Source organism: Diadema antillarum, unplaced genomic scaffold (assembly GCF_040938485.1).
Source record: "Diadema antillarum isolate AM-2024a unplaced genomic scaffold, OU_Dant_1.0 seq00001129_RagTag, whole genome shotgun sequence".
NCBI lineage: Eukaryota > Metazoa > Echinodermata > Echinoidea > Diadematoida > Diadematidae > Diadema > Diadema antillarum.
Window position 1 is genome coordinate 294,369 of NW_027271942.1, and position 11,087 is coordinate 305,455.

The following is an 11,087-nucleotide window of genomic DNA, read 5'->3' on the forward strand; positions in this document are numbered from 1 at the left end:
GATGGGATTTGTATTCAGAGTGCCTTCGATTTGTCTGCGTCGGTTCAAAAGGTCGTGCCCTGGGGGTGTTCCGACGGTGAAAGCACCACCACACCGGGGCCTTCGATCGCACTTCATTCTATTCAGTGGTGCGAGCAGAGCGTAGTATATTTTGATTCGGCTGCTGAAGTCGCGGCTTCTCTGTCGTGGGTTTCAGAGGAGATCCCTAGTACTGGAATTTTGAGATTCAACTGCGAAAAACAGAAAGAGACGAAAGCATGTTCATCACCGTTCGTTTCGGAGGTAGGTGTCTATTTGATTATTCTTGCATTATCGCTTTCCCGAACTAATTTCGAGAAAAGCAAAACCTGTGTTACCGTGACTGTTTGTATGTTGTATGCTTGCGGAGTCAATACGCCGAATTGTTTGCGCACAAAACATGAGTGCACACACTGGACACACACACGCACACCAAAGGTACTGTGTCTACCGGAATAGCGTACAATACAACACAGCGTGCAAGGTTGCTAAGTGCCGCGTTTATTCAATTTCTATAATAACACACCAAGTGCGTGGAGTGTTCGCGAGAGGATAATAAAATCGATGATCACATTTGATATGGAATCAATAAAAGATTATGGAAAAACAAAAGATATTTATCTGCATAGACAGGCATAGATGTCGACACTCAAATGCGTAATGTTTCATTTCAGCCACTTCACCACTTTTTTCATTCACCGAACAGATCATCCACCGATCCACTTACTGAAGAGAGTTCTTGAGTTATTGCCCTGTCGATTCACACTACATATTGGCTGCGTTCAAAAAGTTTTCCTGACCTGACATTACAACCTTTTTCAGTATTCTCTCCTGCCCCCTCAGAGTCCCATACGTTGTTCGCCCACTTTTAGTCACTCCACCTTATTTTGATGTCTTTCATACTAGATGATGTTTCTTTGTATGACTAACCTATATACGGGCGAATATGTTCCTTAAACTTCATTAAGCCCGCCTAGCTTTTTACATTTTGTTTTACTTCTGGTTTTGTTTTTCTTAAGTATTATAGGTTTTTTTGTTTGTTTGTTTCTTGAGGGAGAAAATTAACACAGCTACCGAGCTTCCGAACGCGCATATAGCAGCGATTCAATACTGTACAATTTGATTCACATCAATAAGCGAAGCGTATAGTAGCGTGTATGTTACCATGGTGAAAGCGTGAATTAGTCTGATGTTGATAATCAATCTGACTAATACACTTAATTTGCAACGAGCAGCGATGGGTGGTACTTGATACAACAAACCTTTATAGACGCTCATAGACAAAGCTATGTGTATAGGCATAATATGCTTCCATAATGGAATGTTGAGTATTATACGAAGGACACCACTGTGTATGATATATACCAATATGGTTATATTCACAAGATGTCCAGCAATAATGAGGTTTAAACATACGAATATTCTAAGCTCATTCATACCAACTATATACCGCAACACAAATTACTCAGTCATGAATTGGGAGAATAAGGATGATTGTGATTTAGATTATCTCATTTCACTTCGAAATCTTTGCTCTGAAATTATATTCCCTGTCTAGATTTCGACCGTATCCATGAATAGATAATGTAAAATTAGTCTCCTCTGCATTGAAGATACCTGTATCTGAATCTGTATCTGAATAGAGCATACAACTATAGCTCAGGTTTTTTTTTAAAGAAATGTGGGATGAAAAAAATGAACCTCTTGTTAAGACATAATGAATTGAAAGATGTGTTTTAGATTGAGTACGTCTAGGAATGTGTGACCCGTGATCCGAAGCGATGATATTACACACTGTCTTTCCGAATCCTGCTGTACTACGTCCTCCACCAAATGGGCAACCCAATGTAAATGATTGTAAGCCGCGGTTACACCGGCAAAACTTCTCGAAATTTAACGTCGAGAAGTTTTGCCAGTATGACCGCGACTATCATAGTAGCTATAATGGTCAACGTTGTCCAATACGGGCACTGATCAGAAGCAGGGAAAAGGGGAGGGGGCTGCCATTATCATCACTCATTCCCAGCATTGCTGGGTACCCAATTAGACGTTTTAACCATGAGAGATGCTGAAATAGGGTGAAACATCATGTCCGATAATGTATCCATCAAAGCGGGATTCGAACCCGAGACCTCATGTTTAAGAGGTTTTTGTCATGTCCGCTGCATGTCACATCTACGTCGTGCGTGGTGACAATAGGTTCTTTGATGACAGTGTAATGTATCAAATTTGTGAATAATTTTGTAGTGAACCACAAATCGTCTATATTATATACAGAGTTCTATTTTCAGGGCGCTGTGACGGTATGCGTTGTGTGGCAAAACACCTTTACTCGTCTGTAAAATAAAGTACCGTGTTTTTTTAAAATAGGTTTTCCAAAAAAAAACCAACCTAGTGATTGTAGCTGTTCAGTCTAGTGAGATTGGCCTGGCGTTATTCAGTCTTGCATGGAATATACATGCCCCCCCCTCTCTCTCTCTCTCTCTGTCTAACTTTTCTGAGCTGTGCACTTGCTAGATAATTTCTCGCTGGGCCTAGAGCATCATACGAAATGAAAGTGGCGGATGATAAATTCTCGAGGTTGAATTTGTTATGATTTTCATTATAGTGGAAAGTGAATCATAATGAGATGGTTAATTATCATTATTTTATTATCATAATGATTATGAGTAGTAAAAAAGTAGTAGTAGTAGTAGTAGTAGTAGTAGTTGTTGTTGTTGTTGTTGTTATTATTGTTGTTGAGGTAGCATTTAAGGAGAGGCGAGGCGGCAGTTTTACTTGATTTACTTGTAGAAATATATAGATACCACAATCGATATGGACGGTCCAAAATAAAAGAATGACAATGGTCTCAAACAACAGATCCAAGAAGACCCTCACAAAAAGTTCATTTAAAAGCGATATGTTATCGACCACAGACTGACTCCTAGTTGTTTTAATCTTCAGGGATAGTGAAATGATTAGCATTGTAGCCGTTGTAACAAATCGTGCATAATTGATAAGATCTCCTATTTTAAACTCTGTTCCAGGTGTCGAGCCGGTCGTTGCTATGGTTACGTCACGCCACAACCATGCTCGTCAGTAATAACCATAGGTAGCGCGAATGAATTTCTGCCAGTAGACATTTATTGTAATGTCACGTACCAGCGTTCAATATATATTTCTTTCATCATATTTGCAGTGAAGTAAATTGAACATAAATCTTGTTCAAGGGACTATGTATTTTCTGTGTGTCAGTCATTCATGTATGCAACTGATATTGCATTTATGATTTTGGGTGTTCACCTTAAGCGAACTCTAATTTTTTCCCTCATATATTCATGTATAGTCCTGGCAAAAGCTTGGATTATCGTAGCAACAACCTACGCATTGCTGACTCTGTTTATGTTAAATGAAGGCTATAATCCTTTATATAAAAGATTAAACAGATGTACGCTTAGATTGTACAGAAAGGTCGTCGAGTTCTGATGTAGTTGGGCATATTAGAATCTGTTGCTGATGTCCCAGGCTGCTGTGAGTCTGTTAAGAATCTTATTTCATGCGAGGTAACTCTCCTAGTTTTTCCATGATTTCACATCATATTCTGTTAGTGATCGACTGTTCCTTTCAAATCTACCGCTTTTGATCAGACCGCTCTGAATGTTTGCATTCAGCAGACTATAATCAGTTTCATATCGTACACTCGCGCTGACATTGAAAGAGCATCACCGAGCAGGTGCACCCGAATGCCAGAAGTGGTAAATTTTATTTTTGTCCGTGTGCTGTAGCGTCATAACAGGCATTTACAGAGGTCCGTTTTTGTTCGCTGCTTTACTCATTCATTTGATTAAACTTGTTCCACTTAATTTCCCGAGGGTTGGAGAATTGGTTCAAAGTTGATAGCTAGTAATAGGATTCTTAATTATTCACTTCACTTAAGGAGTAAGTAAATGAAATTAATTCTACTGTAATGTTGTTGTAAAAACTTGAATGTTCGATATTCCTGACGGATAAATGGCCCCAACTCTCACCAGGCAGCATTTACCCCCCCCCCCCCCCCCAAAAAAAAAAAAATGCATTGACTTCAAATACGGCGTTTCATCTGCATGGAAGTTCATTGCCGGGTTGTTCCATAGCAGTCTGACTAGTTCACTTTACGACCACCTTCCATGATTGTGCTTTTGGTAGTTCGATAGAACCATGGTGTCATTCTAGTGCTTACAAAAGTTCAACTCGTGTTGGGATGCATTTGTATAGAACATCAAATTTTGCGTCGCTGTAGCCTGTCTAAATAACCATGTAGCCAGCCGATAAGAGCGTTATTGAAAGAGTTTCGGCCAATCTGCAAAATAGGTTGGACTGAAAGTCGTGCGCGCACAAAGCAAAGGGGTGTTTACACCTCCACTCCAGTCAGCCAGATGTCCTTTGTAGGTCCGTGATGTTTGTCCAAAGAAGAGAGATACTAAATGAGATGAAAGCCTCCAAGTTTTCAAAGGCCGCAGGCATGTTGGCTGAGCAGTATGAGATTGGACAATGGAAACAATGACGAATGTTTTCAGGTAGCGCCCAGAGATATATGAAGGTTTGGGGACAATGAGTGTAGAGTGAAGCTTTCCTCACAAAAGTGTCACTATCGTTAGAGTCTCGCATTAAATGTGGCGTGACTTAAAAGCAAGGCCAAAGAGATTTTAGTCTACCCCATTGATCAATCAGGCAATAGGATTAATGGTGTCCCAATACCCCAACCCCGCATCATAGCGATTGATTCTGCGTTGTTAGATTGACTTCGACATTTGGAGCAATATTTAAAGGAAAATAAAGTCTAGCCTAACAATTCTGGTCCTGTCAAAGTAATACTTGTTATGATGGGGTTTCGTAATTTGCGTTAATTTTTACTCTCGTTAAAATGACACAATTGCAAGTGCCACATGAATGGATAACCTAAGATTCGACAGGGATGCTTCAGCTCTTAGACGTATTATAGAGTAGTGATGTTCCGCGTGCAGCATGTGCATGCAAAAACTGTTGTCAAACACGACCTACTCTCTAAACCCAAGTACGGAACATTACTTCCCCCGGGATGCCGATACAATCAACACCTCTAGGTGTGCTGTGCACACATGGCGCTTTTAAGAATGTTTGCTATGTCCTTCTTCTATTGATGTATCGATGTTTGAGGGGTTAATGATATTGATCCATTTCAATTATATGAGTGAACGAACATCAGGGGGAAAATTCAGGTCGCGTTTTCGTAGCTACAGAGTTTTGATTGTTCGCCTTTAGCACCTTGATTATGAAAGCCTCACTTACTTAGCAAACATCCAAGCTTCATACAGTCACGAAAATCGAGATAGCATCGATTTTTTCTTTGTCCCTGAGCCTTTTGGTCGGACACATCGAGCGATGCACAAAGACAGAATACGCTTTGGAGGTGTGACGTGGAAGATGATTATGCCGCTTATTAACACGGGGATACAACTCGTTTTCTTTTGCGACGAAAAATAAGGGTATAAGAAGTCCATGATGTTGCAAATCAACAGCAGTTGAACTACTTCAGTTTCACTACATAAGCCAAAGACAATAATTTTTTGATAGCTTTATCTTGAAACTAAGCAATATGAAACAGCAATGTGACTTTACTCAAACGGACTACGTTAAAGCATATAGATAATGGAAAATCTGGTAAATGTTCTGTTTTCGTGTTTGTATGCACCTGTCATGCATGTTTTTGTTTTCTTGCGACATTATGAAAAGTGCATTTCAAGTTATAGCCAATTTCAACATAGAATTTCTAATCATATATAGTCAGTGATAGAAAAAGAAGAGTGGCAGTGGGCGATGAAACTTTTCCCTGCGTGCAATCGAGCTTTAGGTTCGTCACACTTTTCGCATACGCAGAACAGACGACAATGAATACGATTGTGATCGATATCAACCACTCGTGACAACCTTGCGTATATATTAGAACGTGATGCGTGCTCTACGAGTATGTTTCCAACAAGCGATCGATAAGCCGGAACTGAAGTGAGCAGTTCTGTGATGGAATCTGACAAAGCAATCTTTTAACAGTCATTAGATTTCAGTTGCTCGCTACAGACCTATATCATGAATAATTTTAAAATGATGTTGGCCTATGTGAATCGCATTTTATATCTTAACTGTATCATAATGTAGTGTTTTCCTTAAATTTTGGACGGTAACATTTGTTTATCTTAATCTTCACTTTGCTTTTGCTCCTGTCTTGCAGAAAGTGTATTAGAAACGAAGATGATAACGAAACAGTTCATATTAAAGCATGCTTTCTCTTGAGTAATACAAATTGACAAACAAGATATCAATAATTATAAGTCTGTCAGCTACAACATGCAATGTAAACAGATTGTCCTTGAAGACAATAAGCAAATTGATTTTACAATTCTAAAATGAATCAACTCTAGAATGATACTGTACTACTGATTTGCTTTTCCTGGACTGTTGTGTATTCATAGAAAATAAAACTAAAATATAGTATGGGAATTATTAGCTGTTGACAACAAAGTAGTCTCAACGAACTGCATAGGGGTAAAGCATTGCCATTATACGTGCGGTAATAATTATACGGGGGGGGGGGGGGTCGTAATGTTAAATAAATGAAATGTACCGTCTAATTCCCTTTTACTTCAAACCTCTCCAGATGACCGGAGTGAATTATTCAACCCAAACTGTCGAAACGTGATTCTTCTGGACAATATACGGGAACGGTGCAACTGCGACGATGATGGTACGTATATAGCCATGGCAACTGCGCATCCGAGTGACTCAGAATCCGCCATACAATCGATTACAGACGATCGGGTCAATGGTTAGACAAAGGGGTGACGGTGCTGAGCTTTCATGCATCGTGATTCTAAGAATAGTCCAGTACTATGGCTAATGCCTACAGGGAAAGACAATGGAAAGAGATTGAGTAATACTGGACAGTGAGCGTATGCATGCGTCAGAAGAAAATTAGGAAGTAATTGAATGCCTCTGCAGAATTTGACGCAGTGAAATTATAACAAAGGAACAAGTTCTATAATAAAAGCAAGTAGTGGCGGGAATGATCCCTACCAATGGACCGGATCGCCTGGCATATACTACAAAAATGTATTATAAAATTTCTGGGAAGGGTGGTCATTTAGAAGACAGCACAATTAACGAAAGAATGAGAAGACTTTTCTTTTTATTTCTTCTATAAAAATGTGCAAAATCGTATTATGAGAAAAAAAATAAAACCCCTCAGACCCGTGGATTTCCACGGGTGCTGCTAGTAACAAAGGAATGCTCCATCATCAACGCAGAATACTAGTAAAGGAACGAATCAAAGGGGTAGATTAGAAGTTGTAAGATCGGGCATTTAAACAACGTGTTCATGTACAGTACTCGTAACCATGATCGCAAGACACTTTGCCTTACACCATCGATGATTTTACGTTTCCGAATGTGTTATTAATCTACTTACTTAGAGGGCCTCATCTGTTTCTATCCTATGAAATAAAAAGGGCAATGATGAAGCTTCTTCTTACGTTTCCCTGGTTATATTTACGTGTTCCAGAAAGAATGATTTTGTTTTGTCACTGACAGTGTCAAACACATCAAAAACACATACACTCCTACACACAAGCACACACACATACACACACACACACACACACACACACACACACACACACACACACTCACCCACACACACACACACACACACACACACACACACACACACACACACACACACACACACACACACCAGACACACACATACACACATATAGGATGGCAACCTATTGCTGGAAAGGCACGCAATATTATTCTCTATACCCAAAAGAGGAACGAAACAAAAAGAACCAAGAAAGACCAGCAGAACAAAGTTAATTCATTTCTCCTTATTCATTGCGTATGCGTATTGCATTTAGACTTGGTTTTCTCATTTGATGTTCTTTGGGTACATCCTAGATGTCATCGACCTGTCCGACGAGCACGGTTCCATCGCCAACTTACCCGGCCATCTCGACGACTACGGCAAGAACTTCCTGGCGGACAGGGGATCGTTCATCTTGGTCCGAGTAGAACGTGAGTATGCCTCTCCTCTTTTGACTTCCGGTGAAATGACCTTCCTGGTACAAGGTCATTTCGATGAATATCATAAAGTTAGACAAACTCGGTGGTGAAATTTTCGTCGAAGGCAAGCATGACATGACGTCATGACACTTGGATCTTCTGTCCACATCCAAGTTGCACCAAGATGTGATGATTGTAGTCGTTGTCTTACTAGCCTCTCGCGGACGCCTGAGACGAGCCTCTGCTAAGTAATCTCTTATTTTGAGTGAAATCGACACGACTGTATGATTGCATCCTTGACATTCCATTATTGTATAGACAGTTTCTTCCTTCTTTCTTTCATCTTTCTCTCTCTGAAACCCTCTTGTTTTTTTTTTCTCTCTGCTTTTCTCTTTTTTTTTCTCTCTCTATACACACTTATCTTTCTTTTGCGTTGTTTTTCTTCTAGTCTCATTTATATATAGGTGTCAATTTTTAATGTGATTTTGAATGGTATTCAAATTTCTTTTACAGTGTATGCGTTTAACAATTTTTTTAATGCTGCCATGAATTTCACTTCTTGATTCTCATTTTCATGTCAAATTTTACGCTGTGAGCTCACTCTGTCAGTCTTCGGACTTGTGATGAGTAACAATAAATACCGAATTGAATGAATTGAATTTTGGTGGCAATTTAGCAACGATGAGGCTAAGGAAAGCAAGAACACTCAGATATATAGATTGATAGATAGATAAATAGATAAATCAACAAATAGATAATAGATAAATTAATAGATAGATTAATGAATAAATAAATAACGATCATGAATACATATTCAGCCGCAAATCATTAACAGTGGAGATTCGCAAAATTTGTCTGTAGCCGTGTAGCCTTTGATGAATTGAGTGTTGGTGACAGCTGAGACTGCAACAAGATGACGATCATTATGATAAGGATGTCGATAGTGATGGTGATGTCAGATGATGGTCATAATTGATAACAGTGAAGGTTTGCAAAAAGACTTATGCCGATTATCCGCATGGGCGACGTTAGTGTATTGTCAACAGTACTGGTAGCCTATCTAACTACAGAGGTAGGATAAATGATAACTGAAACGTTTATATCTATTCTGGTAGGTGAAACAGAAGAAGGCGATGACGACCGCGTGACGTATATTCCCCTTCTCCACGGAATGGACAACGACAAGGACTTCTTGTGTAAGTAATCCACTATGGGGTCTTCAGATTAGTTTTACGCAATGCCAGGACAGCAGCCGTCTTTAAGAGAGCGTATACTGTTATACCGTTCTTCGGCTCTTTAGAATGTTCGTCATCCCCAGACAAACAGTTGTTAGCGTTCTTGGAGTAGCTGTCTGCTTACTTTCGCAAACATAACAAGATGAATTCTTTGGTTTGAACTTCATCAAGATGATGTGAACTGACCAGTTTAGATAGGTTCATTGCGACGTTAGTAATCTAGATTGATTGGAAGTTTTAAACTTCGAAGATTGGCTCGTAGTTTAAGCCCCGGGGAGTTTTATCCACGGACTCGAAAGTTACCAATTCTTATAATTAGTCGAAGATTTAGCTATCGTCGTCGATGATGAGCCGCCGAATAAGCATGCATTTGATTTACATGCATACCTTTATGACAATTTTTTTTTTCAAACAACCAGAATTAATGCTTTGCATCAGGGTTACCTGAGGGTTGTGCTTTGCATCAGGGTTACCTGAGGGTTGTGCTTTGCATCAGGGTTACCTGAGGGTTGTCCGACTATGTACTAATATAGCAACAATAATGCATGCAGAGCAGGGCCGCGGAACGATAATGTGTGTTTGTGTGTGTGCGCGCGCGTGTGTGTATAACTTTGAAGTCAAAAGGGGCCTGAGCTTTCGATCCTAGCAGAATCTTCGTCAGAAGAAAAATGAGCTTTCGATCCTAGCAGAATCTTCGTCACTTGAGGCAAAATGCATTTTGCCTCTGACGAAGATTCTGCTAGGATCGAAAGCTCAGACCCCTTTTGACTCCATTTTACTCCATTGGCTCGCCACTATTGGATAAGCAGTTTTCAGCAGCTTTTTTTTTTTATACACTGTGTATACCTTTATAAAATTCGAAGTAATGTCACTCCCCTTACGCACACTTCCGCAGTCTGTCTCGTTTAGATTTTCGCCATCAGATTCTCTCACATTCCATGATTTGAAGAGTGAGTTTTACACCAATGCTTTCTTTGTCCTCACTACCTTTCCAGCTCGTTTGAACCCCAAGCCATCAAAGGGAGGAGGAGGGAAGGGACGAAGGAAAGGCGATCGTGCCGGTTCTCCATCGTCAGCTAAGGGTGACCGGCGGAAAGGTCGCCAGAAGCAAGACACGCAGAGTCGGCGGAGCGGTGGAACTGCTTCAAGAAACGCTCCACCTAAGCGGTGACGTCACTCAACGACGACACAACTAGGAAAACCTAGTGATGATTACATTACGCTTCGAACATTTTGTTTTTGATGGTATTATTTCCAGCCGTAAAAGCACAGAACTTGACAACATTCTCATACATTACTATCGTCTTCATGGCTGCATATGCTGCTTGGAAATAATGTCATAATATTGTGTACATGTACTGCCGTGCTGTCGTGGAGTTAATGGTATCTACACTACCGTGACTGCGGGATGACATCTGTTCTCCCGCCTTCGCTACCTTCGACAGGAAGCTGGAATCGAGTCGAGAGAATCGAGTCGAGAGAATCGAGTAGGATTCTCTTTCTTTGCAAGAATATGTCTCTATGTTTTAAGTCCCCCACCCAACATTAATTATTAGAGGGGATCCTCTTGAGGGAAGCTACGCCCCCATCGTCACGATTTGTTCCTTTGGAGACCCTTTTAAATTAAAATACAATTTATATCAGTTTGTATGCAATTTGATTGTTTGTGGTGATGAGGGTCGTGAATAAGATGGCCCTATAGTGAAACTCATCTGTTGTCGTGCCTTTTTGAGATGGTATTCCATGTCATAAGATATCTCCACCTTGTCTAAATGTGCG

The 11,087-nt window shown here is 40.1% G+C and overlaps 1 protein-coding gene across 1 annotated transcript; it reads left to right on the plus strand.

The window, feature by feature from the left end:
* Positions 1–197: 197 nt before the first annotated feature.
* Positions 198–10,750, plus strand: LOC139744022 (uncharacterized). Its single transcript, XM_071654485.1, has 5 exons — positions 198–282; positions 6,671–6,757; positions 7,969–8,085; positions 9,189–9,269; positions 10,304–10,750. The coding sequence occupies exons 1-5, from the start codon at positions 258–260 to the stop codon at positions 10,477–10,479; spliced, it is 486 nt and encodes a 161-aa protein (XP_071510586.1). The 5' UTR covers positions 198–257; the 3' UTR covers positions 10,480–10,750.
* The last annotated feature ends 337 nt before the right edge of the window (positions 10,751–11,087 follow it).

Excerpts from the sequence above, each read along its gene's own strand:
- LOC139744022 (XM_071654485.1), top strand. The coding sequence starts at position 258 with ATGTTCATCACCGTTCGTTTCGGAG. Across the intron at positions 283-6,670 it reads CATCACCGTTCGTTTCGGAG|ATGACCGGAGTGAATTATTC; the intron begins GTAGGTGTCTAT and ends AAACCTCTCCAG. Across the intron at positions 8,086-9,188 it reads CATCTTGGTCCGAGTAGAAC|GTGAAACAGAAGAAGGCGAT; the intron begins GTGAGTATGCCT and ends CTATTCTGGTAG.